At 39.1% G+C, this 21,755-nt stretch overlaps 1 protein-coding gene across 8 annotated transcripts in view; it reads left to right on the top strand.

The window, feature by feature from the left end:
• Positions 1–21,755, top strand: part of TRIM2 (tripartite motif containing 2) — a 92,143-nt gene that overhangs the window by 62,861 nt on the left and 7,527 nt on the right. For all 8 annotated transcript variants that reach the window (XM_033007228.2, XM_033007226.2, XM_033007227.2 and 5 more), the window contains 5 exons: positions 2,000–2,723; positions 11,808–11,911; positions 13,220–13,387; positions 19,044–19,212; positions 20,966–21,036. In XM_033007228.2, coding sequence (XP_032863119.2) covers positions 2,000–2,723; positions 11,808–11,911; positions 13,220–13,387; positions 19,044–19,212; positions 20,966–21,036 — 1,236 coding nt within the window. The remainder of the gene's footprint in view (positions 1–1,999; positions 2,724–11,807; positions 11,912–13,219; positions 13,388–19,043; positions 19,213–20,965; positions 21,037–21,755) is intronic.

The raw sequence follows: 21,755 nt of genomic DNA, 5'->3' as shown, positions 1-21,755 counted from the left end.
GAGTTCACACAGGATGGAATATGATGTTAAATTATCTTATTGCTGTTTAAAGGGATTTAAAATAGTTTAAAAACTTTTGGGCATTAGAGAACCAAATTTTTACAGAGCTTCACATAAGCAGTAAAAGAGGCATCTCCCCTGATTGCATAAAAAAGAGTGATTGGAGTTGGATTTTTCTTTTGAATTAATAGTAGTCCTGTAAAATAACTCAAACCCAAATATTGTATCATTCTGATCATGTACTTTGCAAAAATGAAAAAATGAAGGGGTTATGCTTTGCTAAAAAAAAGTTGGTGATTCAGCTTCAGTTGCCCAATGGACTGAAAGAGGCCTCGTGTAAAATACTCTAAGCACATTTTAAATATTAGTTATGGTAGGATTGAATATTTTCCATCTTTGTAATGAAAGAAAACTATGTTGAGAAAATAATTATTTTAAAATGTAGCTGCAAATTGTTTTCCTCCTCAGTCTGTGGCTTGTTATCCCAAGCATATGGGGTTTTGTCATCCTGGGACTTCATTAGCTATGCTATCTGTTTAACTAGTTACATCCTGGAATAAAGAACAAGCAGATTAGAAATGTCTTGTATCAAATCCTGACAGGCTTACACGTGCCTAAAAAAACAGATAACTTGAAATTTCAGTCTAGTCCTGAAATTTGCTCATTCTTTTTCTTGCAAAAGATTTGTGGTGTTACCACTTTTCTGGATCAGTAACTCATCAGCCTGGATTTTCTTCAGTGGGTGAAAAGCAGATACCTTTGTAAAATTTGGAAGAAAAATGCCCTTAGTATGCAGTATCATTATGTGGTATGTCTCAGCAAGGGAAGAATCTCTCATAACAATAAATACTCTCAGTCTCTAAGTTTACTTTAAAATCAATTGAAATGTTTCAAAAATATTTACTTTACAGTGATCATCAACAAAATAACTTCTCTCATCCACAGTAATGTCTGTGTCCTAGTTCTTCTCTGTAGGAAAAACATACCGCATGTGTGACTAGGTACTTTGGTTTGGGGATTTCATCAGTGGGGAGTGTGGAGGGTAGCTGGAATGTTTGGGCTCTCCTGACTCTCATGAATTTCTCTGCTAGGTTGTTATAATTCAGGGATCCTTTTTCCAATTCACTGCAAAACTGGTTTAAGAAAAAAAATGTTAGCCTTGTTCCCAGCCCACACCTAACCATTTTGAGGTCAATGATGTTTTAAGGATTTCAGACTGAGGGCCAGAACTGACCCTATAATAAAAGCTCTTTCTCAGTCTTAAATATAGAGTAGCTACTTGCTGCCCACCAAAATTTCAGACTGCTCAACCCAACTTTTCCCAGTGCCCACAACCCATCCTTTACGTTTTGCTTTCCTGCCTGCTGAAACTGGGAAGTCAACTTACCCTCTTCTGCTTGGGAGACTCTTCCTATCTTCGTTTATTTAAATCAGGAATCACACTTCTCAGAATGGATCTACAGATCTTGAGAGTGCCTTCTTGTTTGTCTCCACAGAGGCATAACCCAAGGTTTCCCTTGTCTCTGAAGAAATAGTTTCAAGAAGTTTCTTGCAGCCTCCCTTTTTAATGGGCCTGATGACTCCCAAATTTCCCTATCTCTGTGCACACAGCTCAATTCCCAGCAGCTACCTCATTAACTGTAACTGATGAGTGTTAGATGGAGCAGGGTTCAAGCTTCTACATTTAATTAAAAAAAAAAAAAAAAGACAGGCAGGTGGGGCAATCATTTAGTCTAGTGTGACTGTCTAGTGTGACAGTGGATCTGTGAAGCCTTGAAGACCCAAAACAGGGTACATTTTTTGTGTTGCAGCATGATACTCCAAGAACATGTAGGGGATCATTGTGGTACTTTTTCTAAAATGAAATTTTAAAATCAACTCTAAAATAAAGCGCTATAAATTGGGTTTCTACAAAGGCCTTCAAATATAAAGCGTGCTACATCTTGCTAGGATAGTTCTTGTAACATGATGCTCATCTGGTGTTTGGTAATGCACACAGGTCCTCCAGACACAGCTGGATACCTTACTTGAAGGACAAGAAAGCATTAAAAGTTGCAGCAACTTTACGGCGCAAGCCCTCAACCATGGCACTGAAACTGAAGTTCTTCTGGTGAAGAAGCAAATGAGTGACAAGCTGAATGAGCTGGCCGAGCGGGACTTCCCATTGCAGCCCCGGGAAAATGATCAGTTGGACTTCATAGTGGAAACGGAAGGCCTGAAGAAGTCCATTCACAATCTGGGTACTATTTTAACCACCAATGCTGTTGCCTCTGAAACAGTTGCCACAGGTGAGGGACTGAGGCAGACAGTGATCGGACAGCCCATGTCCGTTACCATCACGACTAAGGACAAAGATGGGGAGCTCTGTAAATCTGGGAACGCTTACCTCACTGCTGAACTGAGCACGCCTGATGGGAGTGTAGCGGATGGAGAAATACTTGACAATAAAAATGGCACTTACGAATTTTTGTATACTGTTCAGAAAGAAGGGGACTTCACTCTATCACTGAGACTTTATGACCAACACATCAAGGGCAGCCCGTTCAAACTTAAAGTGGTCAGGTCAGCAGATGTGTCCCCTACCACTGAAGGGGTCAAGAGGCGTGTTAAATCTCCTGGCAGTGGTCATGTGAAGCAGAAAGCTGTGAAGAGACCTGCAAGCATGTACAGCACCGGAAAAAGAAAAGAGAATCCCATTGAAGATGATCTGATCTTCAGAGTAGGTAGGTGAATTGTCTGCTACCTATTGACATACTTAAAAATAGTTCAGGGAAACTGGATGAAAAAATCTAGAAGTGAAATTGTGTTAAGGTTAAAGAGCTCTAAGTAGAGCAACCTGGTAATACATTTAGGCCTCTTGACTTTGCTCATATGTAAATTTTAAAAGCACATGCTTCAGAAATTCTGTTTGCAGGAAGTATTTAATGGGAATTTGGGTTGAGAAATGCATACATTTGATTTGGGATAAAATGTCTTACCACCTCTTCTGTACTCTATTGGGCATCATAAAATTAAAATGTAATAAGATCAATGCTTCAGATTAGATTAAATTACTTCTTTAAAAAATTGTTTGGCAAGAAGGGAGGTAGGAGGACTCCTTCTTTAAAACTATTGCCCTAAAAATTAATCTAAGTAATTAACGTGGAACTATACATGCTAAATCCTGTGGTCATATATGTCAGCATAGGATAAAATTACAATTTCCTTTACTGCTTTTTTTCCCCTGATATCTAAATATGTTTTATTCTTTATACAGTGTAATGTTATCTCTAAATCTGTTGATTTCTAGTGCTTAGTAAAAATATAACATATTGGTGTCATTTACTGTGATTTTATTTCAGGTCTTTTGATGTACTCTGTTTTTAAGGGATATAATAATAATAATAATAATAATAATAATAATAATAATAATAATATCACCATTTTTTAAGTCTGTACCATGGGCTATTGTATTTATATAATGTCTACTTAAATAGTTAGAAAATACTTTTCACTTTGCACAACTAAAGAAAAAATCAAGTTAATTCTTAGTATGTACAAGTCAGGATTTCAGCAGTATGTGTTACCAAGTCTGACAACCAGTCAGCAAGGTGGCTTTCCCTTTTGTAGCAGAGAATGGATGGTGGTTAATCCTGGAGGGTTTTTTAGTAATTCTGTTGAAAATTCATCTGGACACCATTTGTCAGTTGGCTAACCCTGTCCGTCTGATTTCTCCTCTGTCAGTATTTCTGATGGATTCCTTGCTTTGATAGAGAGTACATGCAATAACACAATGGTTTTATATCAGAAAATGTATTCAGCAAGTGTGCTTTGCTTGCTGAACAGGTCAGTACAATGTAAGCTTTGGATGAAGCCACTCATAAAATGACCAGCCCTTCCCAGACGGCCGGTGCATTTCCTAGGAAGATAAATGACCCCATAAATATAACAACTCAAAGCATTTTTTACAGAGGCAATGATATCCAGCTTTACTGTCACTAGGGCTGAATTTTGCGGTGGCTACTGAGTCAAAAGTTAGAAATATGATGTAGAACAATTCACACTGAGGTTGAACCAGCCCTACTCAGCAGTAACCATGCTTGATTGTCCAAAGCTGGCAGGCCACCTTTGTTAAATCAGTACCCAGAGAGAGCCCTTCCTTTGGCAGAAGGGTGTTCTTGTTGCACAAGCAATTGCTGTAGTCACTACTGGCAGAGCCCGTGTGAGCAATCCCATGTGGAGAGAAGCCCTCGCACAGGGCAGAGCGATCAGCCTCAGGCTCCTGATGGAATGGAAAGGGACCTGTGGCTCTTCCCAAGAGTAGTTTCACTGCTGGTGCTGGTAAAAGCGGCAGAGGGTATGTGTAAGTGTAGCCTACATCTTTTTTTGGGTCCTGTGTTGAGACAGGGTTAAACAAAACAGTTAAAAACAATGCCTGAACCCTGTCTAGAAAGAAAACATCTCTCTCACCTCTTCTGGAACAGTCGTAGCATGCTGTACGCTAGACAGAGAAGGGGCTGGATTCAGGCAGAGTCTGTGGGTCTGTAGCAGGTAGGAGCAGGATGGAAAAGCCTGCGTGGGTACACTGTGCCTGTGAATAACCGGGCAGCTCTTATCCATTGTGGCTGACACCTTCCCGGAATCCTGAGCCCTCTTACTCACATATATCAAGCATTAATTTGTTCCAGTGTGGAAATCATAGATCTAAATATTTAGAAAAAAAAAACCAACAGTGAGATGCCCTGAAATTATTTAAAAACTGTTAACATTCTTACTACAAAGCTTTTGTTATGGAGTAAAGTGATTTCAGCCTGTAATTTCTGCTTCTGTATCCCTTGCTTCTAGTGAGCAGTTTCTAGCCTGACTACCAAATAGTGGTGTGGCTCTGGTTTGGATTTTGCTGCTGCTCGTGGTGTTTATTGGATTTTTTTTTTTTTTTAACTATTTTCTCCAACACACCATAAACTCTAGAAGTCTTAAATGGTTTCCAAAAAGTGGTGCCCTTTCTTTCTGTTGTGATGCAGTCATGACCGTGTGCTTTATTTTGGAGTTCTGCCTCCTCCCCTTCTTCACCACTCTACTCCCCATAAAGAGAAGAGAGAATAGTTAGAACAAGAGCTACACCTGTCTCAGAGCTTTTGCTTGATGAAACCTGTCAGGTGTATCCACATTTGGCATATACGGATCGCTATTTTATTGAAAAACTGAGCTGAGAGTAATACTTCATCCTATTACGTGTTCAGTCCTCAGCCGTTCATTTCATAGAATGACTGTACATGGAGATGTCCCTCTGGGCTTCTGTGGGCTTATGTATGCATCGTCTGAAAGGTCTCTTAAGCCATTGCAGCTGTAATGCTCTAGCTTTTTACACTCTTTCAAAATATATGAAATTAATGAAGACATGTAAAGCTTCTGACATTTTCACAGGGATTGCCATCGTGAATTTCAGAGTTTGTTTAGTTCCAGTTTCAGCTCACTTCAAAAAGTTAAGGTTTGGTTCATTTGTTGATGAGGTAGTGTAAAATAAAGCTTATCACTGTTTTCCAGTGCAATTGTGTACCTCTATTTGGAACCCACTGTTGAATTCCTCTGATAGCCCTGGCCAAATCTGGATTTGTATTTTAAACTGACCAAGATAAATCTTATATTTGGGCTGTCAGAAGCTTATACAGCTGTGTTGGAGAACCGTACTGTAATATTCCTATGGGCATCCAAGTATACCAAGTATGCTATTGTGTATATGCTGATATATGGGCTTTTATGCACAAGTAAATTGATCGGCTCCTAGCAGGACATTGGTCTTGTGCTAGCATTAAGAGAGATAGCATTACTACAACATTAGTACAGTTAAGTGCTTTTGTTCATGGGGAATTGTGCATTGTATCTTTTGCCAATTCTGTGTTATTCATGGCTTTTAAAATGGTATGTGGTTCTATTCAGACATTTTAAGGTCGAGCTATTGACTGCACATTCATACGTTCATGTAATTCATTATTTACAAGAACAGAGTAATTCTCACTTCCTCCTCTTCTCTCTCATTAATTTATATCCTCAACCTATTTTTTTTTTTTTTTAACAGGTGCGATCTCTAAGAGTGTGTCCATGCAGTATCTGTGTAGCATGTACTTAGTTCATACAAGTGAAAACAAGAATGTGCTTATAGTACTCAGAAAATAATTGTTTCACAGTGTTTTTTGCTGCCTCTAGAAGTGGAAAGCACTGAAGTGAGAGGGAAGGCTCGTTTCCATAACCCTGCTTTTGTGCCTTAGACCCATGCCGAGCAGAGGTAAATGGAGGTGAGGGATGTTCACAGTGTCAGCCACTTCCACCTTCCCTGGTAAATCTCTCCCATGTCCTCGAAAGGAGGATTAAGAGCCATGGGTGGCATCAGTTAGCTGCTCTGCCCAGGAACCCATCCTGTGCTCTAGCTCTGCCATGCTGTGCCATATGCCTTGTTATTTTTTCTCTTCTGGCACTTTTCATGACTGGGTTCTTTGACACCGTTTAGCAGTAGTGTTGCTATTTCCCACTTGAATTGCTTTTTCTCTTCATTTATTTATATTTGGGATTGGCATCAGATACAGCCAGATGGAGAGCTGGCTCTCTACTAGAAAGTTCGATTTTCCTTTTCCTCAGACTGTGTTTAGTTGTCAGTTTAGTCATGTAACTGAGCATCTAAGTTTAGCTGGTACATTTAATGTGTGTAATCCACTCTGATTAAAAAAAAAAAAAAAACAACCCCCCAAAAATGTGCCTTTACCAGTACCTTCTGTCAGCCTTCTTACTAGGTGTGAATGCCTTCTTCTGGTCTGTTACCAATTCTGAAAGCAAATAGGAGCCTTATTGTGAATTTACTCCACATAAAAACTCATGAACAAGGCCTGTGTAATAATAGCTTTTGTGCAGTTTAAAAGCAGGCTTAGGGAAAGCAAAGAGATTCTTGATTAGGTGTTTCTTCTTTAATGTTCTCTGAAGACCTCTGCCTGAAACTCTGTATTGGATTGTCCTGTTTGAAAGGAACAGGTCTGCCCATAGATTTAAAAAAAAAAAAAAAAAAAAAAAAAAGCTTTTTGAGCTTTTACAAAAATACAAGTGGGTTATATGAGTACACATATGCTTGAAAAAACGTATGTTTTCCCAACTGCAGTTAACCCCCTTATATGGATGGTCCAGCGGAACCTTCTCCCTGTAGCAAGCAGCATCTGCTTCCTCCCATTCCCCCGTCTCTTCTCTACCTTTCCAGCAAGGTCCTGTCCTGGCCAAATGACAGCCTGGCTAAGGGCACTGGAGAAGGAAGGGATGTGTACATGTAGTTGTTCCCTGTAGTGTAGGGCCCCTCCAACACACAATATTCAGTTGTTCTTCATTCTCCATTTCAGACCTCTGGAACAAACCCATTAATAAGTAGTATGAAACAGCAAGATGTTTTCTGTACAGAATTCATATTTCTGTACAAATAGGAACACCTAGTAATGGGGAAATAGAATTTAATTTTCCAGTTTATTAGCTCAAATCCCTCTGAGGCTTGTCATGAACTCTTTATGGGTTTGCAATGGCCAGTGTGAAATCTGGCCAGGCCTACATTGCATAGTTTTGCAGTCATACCTGTATTGGACAGGGGATAAAGAACTCTGCCGTCACATTGCTGGCAAAATCCCCTGAGTGCATCTGATGTCCTGACAACAGAGACCCGGTCTTGGTTCGATTGATATCATTCGGGGTTTTGCTGCTGTACTAGCAAAGAACTGCTTCTGAGGTGCACCTACACGTAGGGTTTGTGCATACCTAGCTGTGGCAACAGGGGCTCTGCTGCACAAGCAAGTCTTGGAGGTGGTCTTGGCCAAGCTTTTCGGGACAGATGATGTGTAAGGCAAATTAATACAAATCAGCCCAAATTTCACTACCAACAGTGTGTGGGAGTATCTGCCAGAGTTCCTACTGAATTATTCATTCCTCTTGAAAGGTTACAAACATTGTGTGCCTTCAACAGACTGATTGATTTTAAACCTTAGATTTGCATGGGAACTTGGATTAGAAACACTGACATTTATCTTACAATAAGCACATAGCTTGTTAACAATCTGATTCGGTGCAGTTTTACTACAGAGACTTTTGTGTTTCAGCTGTATCTGTTATGAGAGAGGGCATCACGTTCTCATAACGTGTAAGATTAGACTAAGTATCTTTTGGTGCTCTGAGGAAAAAAAAAAAAAACAAAGCTAGGGAACAAGAAAACAACTCCCTGATGCCTGTCTGTGCAGTATGTATGTAGACATTTCCATGCTGTTTAGTTTTATCCTTTTTTTTTTCAGTACCACGCAGAGAACAGTCCAAGAAGAAGTATTTGAAGTGGTGTAGGCAGGAAAAAAATGGTACTTACACAACAGGTTATGGCTACTTGCAACCTCTAAAGTCTCTCCATTAATCGATAATCTTTCTGCAGGGCTTTTTTTTCCTCTGTATCCATTCCCTTCCTGCTGAGGGCAGTGACATGGTTTTTCTTTGTGTTTTAGGAAGCTGGTAAATCTGGGGTAGCAAGCAGGGAGGTTATTATTCATATTTTTAAAACTTAGAAAGCAAAAAACACTCCTTCTATTACTATGAGCATCAAAAATGTACATTGTACAACAGGTTTGTCCAGATGCCTAGCACTACAGAGCAGATTCTTATTGCAGCTACATGATGTAATTTTTAACATCTGCTGTGATGTTAGCAGGCTTTTAGATATTTTTTTTCCTTCTTTTTGGTGAGATTCAATCTGGCTTCTGTTGTGCAAGAATAAAAGATTGAAATTATGAAGCATTTTATGTGTGCTAGATTGTAGTGAGATGAAAATGGATACCCTTTTGATGAAAGCATATCTTCAAAGCTAAATTAATTGGTTTGTGCAGGCTACGGTCAGTAATCCCAGAAGGAATTAGGGCTAAGGCAAATCTGATTGTTTATTATCTGTGTACAAAGATGGTGTGAAAGGAGCTATTCCACAGGCCATGGATCTGCTTTCTAATAACTGTTTAGCCTTCCCCTTTTGAAAACTCTGCTGTCCTCTCCCAGTTCCCAGCAGCTTGCCACAGAAGTTGTAGTAAAATGTCTGTCTTTTCCTCCTTTGTGCCCCACAGTAGGTCAGAACGGGGAGGGAGGAAAGGCAGGGCAGAGGCAGGCACGCAAGGTGCAGGCTTTCATCTCTAAACCAAGTTGCTTGGGAAACACCACAGTGAGGATCCCACAACCATCCTCTGGTTCCAGCCCTGGGCATTTGAGATTTTGTTGCCTCCCTAGGCTAAGGAATGATGGGTGACTGCCCATGACTGAGAGAAGAGAAGACAAAGCACGGGGTGCCTTGATACACAGAGGTGGTATCTTGCAGTAAAAGATTTGCTGAAGACTCTTTTTAGGCAGGTATGTTTATAAGGCAGGAATCTCTGCTTACAGGAAGGAGCTGTCATCCTTTGGTATTACAGACAGTTGCAGGAGCCCGCTTTTCCAGAGGCTGACATGCTTTTCTGCAATCTTTCCTCTCATCATCGGAACTGCTGCCACTGCCAGTGCTTGGATTCAGATCTTTGCTGGCATAGTGAATTATTCAAATCAGAAAGTTCAAAGTTACCTGTTTTCCTCTTGAACATAAGTTAGGAAGGAAGCTGTGTTTCACTAACCTCAGCTCTCTTCTTCAGAGGAATTTGTGCCACTTGCAGAGGGGATTGTAGAAAGGCCTGTGTGCAAATTGGGACCTATGTGATGGGTTTAGTAGCTGCAAAGAGCTGTGTAGAAGAACGTTGCATAGAGCTGCATTTCATCTGCATGCTGTGCTAATAGATTACTATTTCTTAAACTTATTGTGAAATGTGACTATGGCATTCCTGGGTAATTTCTTCTATTTTTTCTTTGATGTATGTTTACAAGGTCCCACTGAAGAACACTCTGAGTAACTCTTTATATAGGTCTCTCTTATCATTAAAAATGAAATTCCTTTACTTTCATGAACATTTTTCCAAGGGTAAAGAGCATACATTCCATAAAGTTTGTGCTAGTTGGTTCCAGATGCTCTAGCTTACGCCTCCTCTTTTCTAACAAATGTTTTCCCTTTACTCTCAGTAGTAAAAGGAATGTTTCTCCCTTTTCATCCATTCTCTTTGGCTAAAAGGCAAAAAGGAAACTTATCATTAGCATATTGTGGAAAAAAATTACTGCATGCATCCCTCAGGCACTGCTCATTAAAAGAACACACAGAAATGCCACAAGTGTGGGTAATGTAATTGGTGTGTAACTCACTATTCTCTGAATATGTACTTTCCCCTTGCAGCACAAAAATTGAGAAGTTTTTGCCTTGTTTAGAGGATGGAGCATATGGAGTTCAATAAGACAAGCCTTGAAACAGAGAGACATGCTTGCAGCACCAACTGCAGAGGAATTAAATGTTCCCTGTTAGCCAGTGACAGGAAATATGCATCCCACAGCCATCACCGCAGCAGAAAGAAGGGCTGTTAAGAGCATACACATTCCTAAAGAAAGCTAAATACAAATTAAAGCTAATATGCATGTCTTATATTGGGCATCACAGTCAGAACAGTTTTAATCACTAAGCTTCAGGATATTTTGGACTGACTAAAATAAAATGCAAGTTTTTCAGTTAAAACCATATACTGAAACCAATTAATGTCTGATATGCAGCCAGCAAATGCTTGTAAAAATAATTCACCAGGAAAAATAGCACTGCATCCAAGTCTTAGAAAGAACAGCTTATAGAGTCTTTTTGTTTCAAAATTCATTCATTCATTATGAATAACCTTGAGGTCCAAGATCATAACTGCAGTCTTGTCTAAAGACCCCCTAAGCCTCCTTTACAAACAAAGCAGAAATTTGGATACTGTTCCTGTGCTCCATGTGTAATTTGGACCAGCCACTTTAGGGCTGACCTTTTAAAGACATCAGTTTGCTGTGTGACTCTCCTTGGAACGTCTCAGAACAAACACCTAAGTAATGAGGCACCTAAACTTAATGAACTCCTGTGAAAATTTGACATTTTACAGCTCCTTATCCCCTTAAGACACTGGGGAAAAGACTCACAGTTCTGTGTAAATCACTGTTGCATTTATCCCAGGTAAAAATAGGACCTCTGTGTGTGTACACTGTTTTATTAGAACAATCTAAGGTGTTTGCAGAAGCATTCAGTGTCCAGGAGTTGGTCTTCATCGGTCCACATGTCCCAGTCATTCAAAACCAATTCTCCATCTGAGTTTCCCTTCTAAGGCAATTTTTAAAGCCTGACTGAAAACCATATATGAGTAAATAGGAAACTTCCTTGTCTTGAAATGGCCCCATCCAAAGTGATCACCTGTATGTTTTATCTCAACTGTGTGGCTTCACTGAGGAGATTTAGCTAATTGTACTAAAACCTTGTCATCTGTTCAGGTTCTTATCTTAGCCTCTGTCTGTATGTTCCCACAGTACTGCCCCTTCCATTGCCTTCTCAATTGAACAAAAATCCACAATTTCAAAAAAGTCTGTCACTTATGAGGAAACATTTTACTAGTTCCCTCACACAAGAGACAGATTGTAAACACTTTAATTTATGAAGGCCAAAGAGGTAATTATGTTGTTGGAGGCTCAGATGGCATACATGCCAAAGAGTAGGAACAATCCTTTCTTGTACTTAGAATTGTGGATCTGTTACTGAGATAGTTTTTTGAATTTGTAGCAGTGATATGAACTCTTCAAAATAAAAATCTATAGATCAAGGATGGAATAAATGCATGTGTTGGTATTTAGGTCCTAACTGTTTAGTCCTGTTTAACCCGATTTCTTATGTGCTTTGTGTTCAATTTTAGGCACCAAAGGAAGAAACAAAGGGGAATTTACAAATCTTCAAGGTGTAGCTGCATCTACAAATGGAAAAGTATTAATAGCAGACAGTAACAACCAGTGTGTGCAGGTATGAGGATATGCCACTTCCAGTATTCTTTTTCTCTCCACCCCACACCTCTGCCTTCTTTGTACTCCAAGAAAGATGTATTTTGTACAATTCAAGCAGATATGGAAAATGCAGAGGAAGCACAACTTGTTTATCATCCATTATCATCCATCTTCTTGACGTGCAGCTATCTTTTTCAGATCTACACTGTATCTAGTATGTATATCAGTGTTTATTTCCCTTCCTTATGATGTTTGGCAATGAATGAATAAAACAAGTGGTGCAATAATCTGCAAAAATGCCTTTTTTTAAATTTCATCTTACGCTATAAATTTATCACTCTGTGTTTCCAAATATAAATCTAGATCAAGGTGCCACAAATATATTTTCTTAAGCAAATACAAATACAAAAATAAACATGTAGATGTCATATTCAAATGGCTTTTAGTCTATTTAATTGACTTTTCTGTCTGATATAATGTTCAAGTCTTTTCTGTAGTCGCACCCCTAGCCCATGATTTCTTGGCTTCTGTAATCTGTGTAAAAATCAAGCTGTGTTTTTTCTTTTGCTTGTCATGTATCTTTTTTACCATTAACAATTTGTCATCGGTCTTCAGGCTGCCCATGTGGTGGCAATGTATGGCAGCAGTGTATGGCTTGTTCTTCAGTATGTATTCAGAGAACCAGCAAGCCACATGCAGTAGGAACTAATTTCCAGGCCTTTTCAAAGAGACACGAGTCAAATATTCATCAGCACCCTCACACTTTGTAATTTGCAGCCACTTCAGAGGAATTTCAGTATCTAATTACCTGGCCTGGGGTCACAACCAGTGGACTGAATTTTGCGTGGCTAAAGCATCTCTCAGGAAATGGCGTAGTACTTATCCATAAGTCAAATAATTAAATTTTGAAATTTTCTTTTAGCTTCCATTCCGATTTTTTTCTACAGACTTAGTGTTTGACTGTGGCCAAGTCACTCAGTGTCTCGGTTTCCTCATTTCTAATATGGGAATGATACCACTTCCTTACAGCTGAGAGGGACATTGTGACACTTAATTCACTAATATTTGTAAAGTACCTTGAGATCACTGAAGAAACAGTGCAATGTAAGTGCAGAGAACGTCTTTATTTTGAAATTAGGGCCCAGGTGGAAGCCGTCTCTTGAATTAGGCATATCACCTTCAAATATGGACCATGAAAAAGTGCTTCATGTTCCTAACTCTCCTGCTGACTATGGTGTTCGTTAGTGACTTGCTAAAATCTAAGCTCCAAGAAATAGATTATATTATCATGCAGACTTAGTTTTAAAATGAATGTTTTCTGTTACAGATATTTTCCAATGATGGTCAGTTCAAAAGCCGTTTTGGCATACGAGGAAGGTCTCCCGGCCAGTTGCAGCGGCCAACAGGAGTGGCTGTCCATCCCAGTGGTGACATCATTATTGCAGATTATGATAACAAATGGGTTAGCATATTCTCATCAGATGGAAAATTTAAGGTATGAGTTACCATGTGAAATCTCCTGAGTTTTATCCATTTTACAAAGGAATGCACAGTATTTTTTTTTTTTTTTTTTTTTGTCAAGAAACTACATAGTTTGGTTGTAATTTAGTACAAATTCCATTGTTGTGATGTGGAAACCCATGACCCAGCTGTGTTGTATAATTATTAGGAAGAGGTCACAGCTGTGATGCTAATGTTATACAAAACAGAAACGATTTGTTTCATTTTACAGGTTTGTGTACTAGGTGCTTGGATGCCTTTCTGTAACTTATAGTTAAGGATAGCTAATGTAATCAAGTCTAGCTGGACTGGCTCAACAACCTTCATATCATTAGTATTCTGATTATACGGAAAAGTGAGTGAATATATGTATATATACACAGACAGACATAAAAACTTATGAGGACATGAGGCTCTTCAGTGACGTATGGAGGAGAAAAATAAGGTAGCAGACTGATGATGATTTCCACTATTTACTCCATACGTTTCAGCAAATCAAGTGTATAATTCATGTATGATCCTATTGGTAATAAGTGCAACGAAGGGCAACCCAGGATGTTGTTCCAGTGCTACAGCATAGACAGGAGTGTTTTGGATGGGGTGATGTGCACTGGGAAAACTGAAAGGCAGTAATAATGTTTTCAGTTTCAGAAATCAGAAGTTCTGAGGAAAGCGCACCTCTCATTTCCCTTTAATAGGAGTAAAATAAGAAGGCAGCTACTACACTACACTGATGATTGCCAACTGGCAATATTTATTTTGCTCAGATTGAGGTGCAATTCCAGAGAGAATTAAAGGTTGCCTCGGTTTGGTGCTGTTCTCTGAAAGAATGTTACCGAGTCTGGCGATGCATGCCAGAAGTAGCCACCTATACCTGAAATCAGGAGTACACACTGTTCAGTGAGATAAAGAACCTGCAGGGAAATTTCTACCATAGTTACTTAGTGCTGGAGTCTTGCATTGGAGAGAAGTTGCCTGTTTAGCTAATTTTCTGGCAGCCTAATGTCAAGAATGCTCAGGTCCTGAGCTGCTTTTGTGTGTACAAAGAAATGGCCTTCCTTTGAGTAGTCTTTGCAAAGTGACAAGTGCTACAGCAAATAAGCAAATTTGCTTGCATAAGTCCTCAGTGACTTCCATCTGGGAAACAGAAGTGTATACTTTTAAAAGTGTAGACTTGAGATTAAAATAGACCAATACTAATATGCGATGCAAGTGTTAAAAAAATACAAATGACTTGCATTTGCAGAGAGTATGTGATTTTTCCTTGTCAAGTAGTTTTGAAAACGTACAGCTACACAAGAAAACCTTGGTTTTGGCTGAAGTCCTTGAATGAAATGAAGGCACCAAAACAAAACCAAAGAAAGATGTAATTTAGTTAAGAATCCAAATACTCTGAGTAACCTAACTGTATTTCAAATAATTATTAACATCTTTAATGTGGATTGGCTTGAACTGGACACAGAGCATGGAGGGCTTGTTTTTCTTCCTTCTTAAGGCATGCTGTAAATCCAGCATTTTGGATGGTGCCAGCTCTGGAGAAAAAAGCCATGGCTCTGGAGGGGCCAGGACCCTGTGTGCTATACACTACCAGCAGGGAGACAGATATTGAAAACAATGAATTATTAAGGTAGTTCCCCTGATGTGAAGCCTAGCTTTGTTTTTAGTCAACGTTTTTGTTGGCTTAAAAGAGCTATGTAAAGTTGGCAAAGTTTGTGTGGTTAATGCAAGTTAATGCATTGGACTTTATAGTTCTTGGGACTAGACTGATTAAATGAGAGATGAAACATCAGTGATACAAAATAGTATTTTTAGATTGAATGCAACAGGCTATATTTATGACAGAAAAATATACAAATATTTTTAGAGCATTTTATATATGGAGGGCGGGCATAATCATATAGTTGAAGCACAAGACACAGATATAAGAGATCCAGCCTGTGGGAATCTGGGCAGAGCCTTGTAATTTCTTGTGAGTTGGCAATGGTAATTCTTCCAGGGGCTTTGTCAGATTAAATTGGGCAACGCTTGCTAAGATACAGAGAGATAACTAAAGGGATAATGTTGTTTTCCTTCAAAGGACTGTACCTGCAAGTCAGTGTATATGGTCTCTGATGCAGGTGGTCTCCTAGCTGTTAACTCAGCATTATCGGGGGGCTGTTCTGAAAATAATCTATCAGTTTTTGTTGTTGTCCCCTTCTTTCTGTGTTTACTTACACTTAGTCTCTCTTAGCAGCATTTCAGTGGTCATGTGAGCTAGAAGGCAAATTTTCCCTACAGCCAGGCCTGGGCATCTTCCTGATGACAGCACTGAGCTGACTCAGCCCAGAAACCTCCACTGCCAGGCAGAAAAGTGTCACCTTCCTCAGTCACTGGTAGCAACAGAGACAGAGCTCCGTTTTCTCAAGGCTGTAAAACTTGCATAATGCAGTGGAAAAACCCTAATCTAAGGTTACACCAAAACACAGCTCTCTTAAAATGAAAGGCTGTATTATCCTGTGAATGGTAAATTTAGCCTCAGATAGGGTCTTAGGAATTGGGGCAGTATCAGCTTCTGGAGCAGTGGTGGTGTTCAAACCTAGTGAAGGAACTGGAGAACAGGGCCAAGAGAGTGATTCGTGGGCCTTCGGGGAGGGAATGACTTTCTAGTCCTGAAGGGTTGTATCTAAGATAGCTCGTTATCAGCCAAACAGAGCTGCAAGTCAAGTTAAGATCAAGTTTAGAACAGGGGGAAAAGATGAAAGGAAACATTTTATCTGTCAGACTTTTCTTTTTTCTTGTCTCATTAGTAGAATTAAGAGGGGAGCTGCTTGGAGCTGGTTGCATGTTCAGATAGGAATAGTTCTGTGGAGAGTGTGGTTAAGTGGTGACAGTTGAATTAAGACAGTCATATGAGTGATAAATCCTTTTATTGTGTGACATTGCAATGTGTGACAAAGTCATATCTCTGTATTAGGGAAGTTCCCAAACAGGAAGGGTGGTATGTTGAAAGTCTTTCAATCCTGACAATTGTGAACCTTTCAGGCAGCAAGATTGGTAGAGTTAAACGTAAAGACCTAACACACCTACTTATGCAGTGGAAAAGGCTTTATAAATTTTTATATAGGCTAGCTGATTTTTTTACCTCTAGGAATATACCACAGTAGAATATTTTCTGCCCGGGCAGTGTGACCTTATAAACACATATTTGAAAACCAGTCTAAATTCATAAGAGCCTGCAAAATAAGGGACATAATGTCCTTGACTGAATTCAATTAAACACATTATTTGTATTAAGGGTTGAGATGATTCATTACGCTTTATTCTTTTCTAATGGCAGAAAAGTCTGAAAATACTTCCATTCATACACTTAACAGGAGTGACTGGGTTTCATAATGTTCTGTTCTAAATAATCGAACCTATAATTCTAAGAAACCTTCTGAAATAAAAATATACAAAGCGTATGTTCAGCTAGACCCAGTAATGTGTCATCAGCATATTTTGATCTAAACTGGAAACAGAGATTTTTAGTAAAAAGCACTGCAAACTCTAGCTGGGCATAATTTATTGCTGCCTGCAAATTATATTTTAAATCCTGGCCCAACAATAGCGATTTTTATTACTCTTCTCAGCACTGGGTGCCCATCAATGTAGTACGTGACTTATTAATTTTTTTTTTCATATGTATTTGTATGGGCAGGAAGACACTGTACTCATGGGTCTGAGTCACTTTTCCGTAAGAATCCTGGAAAGATGGTAAGGACATGGTGCAGTGAGCAAGCAGACACACAGGCATCCCAGAGGAAAGAAGGGAATATGATTTAATCACCCCAGAGGAAATAAATCTACTGATTTGCATTTGGTTTATGTTTTTGCTGCTTTGTTGTTATGCAAACCTGAATACATTTTGTAGATCCGCTCACATCTTTCCCCTGGTGAACACAAAGCCATGCTTAACAGGTTTCCCTGGGGATACTTTAGCATGATTTAATTAGGTGTTTTTTCCCTAAATATTTAGCAATTTATAACAGTGTGTGTACCTGAACATAAAACAGACACATGATCATTGCATGTTGGCTAAGCATAGTCTTGAAGCTGCAAGACTTACTCCCTGGAGTTTTCTTTATTAGGACTGAAAGAGATTGTGTAGTAACTCTGGTGACTTGGTACCAGACAGCCTTAGGCAGCCTAGATGCCTTTATTTGGGGATGGCTCCTATTTTTACCTGCAACCCCAGCCGTGAGAATGTACCGTGGAATAGGAGCATGGGGTTTACTAAGCGTGCTTTTGCTCCTTCAGATATTAACACGGTTGTTTGCTTTGAAAACATTAGGGAACTGAGAGAAATTAATTAGGTAATGAATCTTCTCCATGCCCTGTAATCTGTCCCATCTTGACAGTCACAGACTAACAGAGCTTCAGCTACTCCTCACCACTTGCACTAGGTGGCATTTTTATAAACATCTTTTTAACTGAAAGGTCAAAACTCTACTGATTTTGTGTAGATTAAACCAGTTTCTAGAATCTCTGCCTGAAAAAAGAGCAGAATGATGAAAAATGTGAAATGGGTTGCAAGGTGATCCGAGAATCTTCTTGGGTATATGCCAGGTAGGGTTTTTGCAGGCTTTGCCTCTATTTCTGCTTGCTCTGGGCTGGATGGGATGCTGTGCTTAGATCCCCTTCTTTTTGATCCTACTAAAGAATGCTTCTAGATTTTTCTGATTTATTTTGACAGCTCTCTAGCCTTTTCCAATAATTCACTGTGTGTGAAATCCACCTCACCTCCACTGAAGGTTTTTCCATTGATACAATGTGGAATATTGTATACAGTTCCCCTCCTGAAGCTGATTATGCTGGCAGATGTTTTGGTAGTCACAGGGCCTATTTAAAATAATGGAAATCACTTTATTTACCTAAGACAGGAGCAAGCTTTGATTTGTTTAGCGTTTCAAAGATTACTTTATTTGCTGTTTGGCAGCATGATCCTATCTCCCTTGCAGGTTTCATCTGACACTTCACGTGTCTAAGCAGCAGGAGAAACAATCTCCCTTGGATCTAGAGGTTAGCCTAAGCTTTAGCTCTGCTCAAATTCTTTCCAAGAGCATTCAGAAGCTGCATGGTGTCTCATTCACCCAAGGAAGGCAGCAGAGGACATCATGCACACCCCACCCAGCTCTGAGGTTCCAAGAGTGAGCTCTGACTGCTTCAATGTAGCAGGCAGTTGTAAAGGTGTATTTTCCAGTCCCTAACGAGGTGGTTGTTGGACTCAGGAATAGTAGGTAATGGGAGGCAGAAGTCCTTTATGCCTCTCTGCCTACCCTGGGGTACACTGCTGCTGGCTATACAGCCATTTGTGCTGGATTCTGATAGATGCTGTAGTTTATCAAGACGCCCGAAGCTGATGATCGTGCTTCTCATGAGTTGCACATTTGGACTCAGTTGCTGAGGTGGCAGATTTCCCACTCTAGAAAGGACATAGAGAAAGTCTTTGTTTTCAGCTGAAGAGAAAATTATGAAGCACACATTAAGAGCTGATAAAAACAATCACTTCCCTCTGGGAAACTTTTGATGACAAAAATGTCTCTCTGTCCTGCTGTGTGCCTGTAATACAATCTTTGACCTGTACTAATTTATTTCTATCACGCCAACATATTTTCCTGTTTTGTGTTTTTTAGGCCAAAATTGGGTCTGGAAAGCTCATGGGCCCTAAAGGTGTTTCTGTGGATCGTAATGGACACATCATTGTAGTGGACAATAAAGCATGCTGCGTCTTCATCTTCCAGCCAAACGGGAAAATAGTCACCCGGTTTGGTAGTCGAGGAAATGGTGACAAGCAGTTTGCAGGTACACTTGATGGTAATATGTAAATCCCCTTTTCTTGCCTCTTCTGCTCACATTTGCATGATTGAGCATGTTGAAGACGCTGTATCTTCTTCCTGTGGGGGAAATATTCAGCTAAACATACAGTTCCTATTCACTTCACCATTTGCTTAATTGGTCAGGAAGACTGCAACATTTGTTCTGCAAATGTAGCTGTAGCCAGATTGTTTTATCTACCTCTCTGTGCCTGGAAGCATTTCAGATCAGTGACCCAAGAAAGACAGATCTTAACTAGCATTTTATAACTACTTTGCAATGCCCACACTCAGCTGTTAATCAACTCAAACACCCTGCTTTGTGTTTCCAATGATCAGATACACATTAACCAATGCCCTAAGTGGTATCTTTCCATTAGAAAGTGAGTGTAATGGATAGTGTTAAAACCAAGATTAGGAAGACACAGTTATGCAAACAGAAAAGGCCAGTTTGTGGAAATTGCCACTTACATATGGTGTCTTTCAATTAGAACATGCAATTAAGTTAAAAAAAAACAAACCAAAACAAAACCAAAACAAAAAAAAACAACAAAAAAGCAAAAACAACAAAACAAAACAAACCAAACAAACAAACAAACAAACAAAAACAAAAAACACCAACTGATATATTTTGAGTGAATAGCTGTTCTTTCAAAATTTGAAATGAAGATGCCAAATTACGTATGCAGGCCATTTTCCAGGTGTTGGGTTACTCTGAATAAATGGTTATACATTGTTCTGGTGCTCTGACTGGTTCACAGCAAAAGAGAGAAATAACATCAGTGGTATAACTGCTTTTATCTTACTTGAGATCTCTTGCTATGTCTTATGGCACAAGTGCCATATATATAACTTATGAGAGCTTTGGCTCTAACACAGCTAAGTGTCACCAAAATTTTCAAGGTATGTCCATTTTCTTTCATTTTAAAATTTGTGTGAATACCTCCTGAAGATAAGCGTGCAAATACTCTCTAACTGCATTTGAGAAATGTATCGCCTCTTCTTCCTTGGTGGTAGGCTACATAAAACAGGTGAATCATCATTACTCGAATGTTTTCAGTGTAAAGTTTTTCACCCTCTTTATAGTTTACACCGATGTAATGTGAAAATTGAAACTGAGTCCTAATCTGCTTAATTTAACCCAGAATAGCACCAAGTATTTTGATTCAAGTACTTGCCTGTATTCAAGCCACCTTTTGCTTTTTATTCAAGTTTGTGCACATAGCCCAATACAGAAAGTAATGCAAAAAAATGCACTTTTCCCCCCACCAGTGTACCTCTAAGTAACTTTCGTACTTATCCTAAAACTTGTTTGCTCAAATGATTGTAAGGAGTGAGCACACAAAGCATAGAAGATTTCAATTAAGAATTGACATGAACTTTTTTGAGAACTGTTTTCAGCGTATACACAACTTTATGCCTAAACACTACATGTTTTGTCTTCTTAATAAGCACATAAATATCTACATAGTCATCTGTATATGAGAGAGGAAGGAAAGAGCAGTGCTTATTGATAACACTAGCTGACAACCGGTTGAAGAATAAATTATCTGTGTTTACAAAAAGGAATGCTGACCTTTTTAAAACAGGAAAATAAATTACTCTTAATTGAAATTGATATTCCCAATTTGACTATTATTGCTCAGAAGCCAAATATAATATTCTGTCAGGCTGAATAATTTTTCTGATTTAAGCAAACTTTTGATTTAGTGGTATTATTTGTTTTTTCTTCTGCATTGCAGGTCCTCATTTTGCAGCTGTAAACAGCAACAATGAAATTATCGTTACAGATTTTCATAACCATTCTGTCAAGGTACTGTCAGTTAATGACAACTTGGAAAGCTTTTTATTTTATCATGGTACTTTCTTGGGGAATATAAAGTATTGTTAAAAGTGAATAGATCACACTACATGTATGAGGTCTGATACAAGGACTGCACGTTCAGAGACCTTTGCATGCAGTGCAGATATAATCCATTGCCTTCGGTGCCACTATAATGTTCTCTAATTAAATTGCTGAAAGGTAAGTTGTACCTGATACATAATATCAACTTAGTTATTTTTATTCGCTCTCTGACAGAACTGTTATTTACCTTATGTTCTTTCATGTTTTAAGTAAGTCTGGTAACTGCTTTTGAATTTCCCAGTAAAAGCTTCCCACATTTCTAGTTGAATAAAATTGTAACAAAGATACCTGACAATTTGAATACCATGCCTATACACTTTATGATTACTGGATGCATTTACAACCCCATACTCTTAACAGCTGTGTAACACAGACTGTTGGTTTTCATCCAGTACCTCCTGCACTGGGCAGAACTGGCCCTCGCCCTTACACCCCTGGGAAGTCCTGACTCATGGCCTGTTAAACAGTCACGGTAGGATAGGGCAGTGTATTTTTTTTGTCCCAACAGTAGACCAAAACAAGGATACATGCTGCGATGTCATGCGGTGGAAAATGTATACGAAGGAGCTACAGGCCATTTCAGAAATTACTCACCTGTGTGTGTTTGTTTTCAGGCTGCGACATTC

This window comes from Tyto alba, unplaced genomic scaffold (genome assembly GCF_018691265.1).
Source record: "Tyto alba isolate M040663 unplaced genomic scaffold, T.alba_DEE_v4.0 Super-Scaffold_6, whole genome shotgun sequence".
Lineage (NCBI taxonomy): Eukaryota > Metazoa > Chordata > Aves > Strigiformes > Tytonidae > Tyto > Tyto alba.
This window is presented reverse-complemented; position numbering and strand designations above follow the sequence as displayed.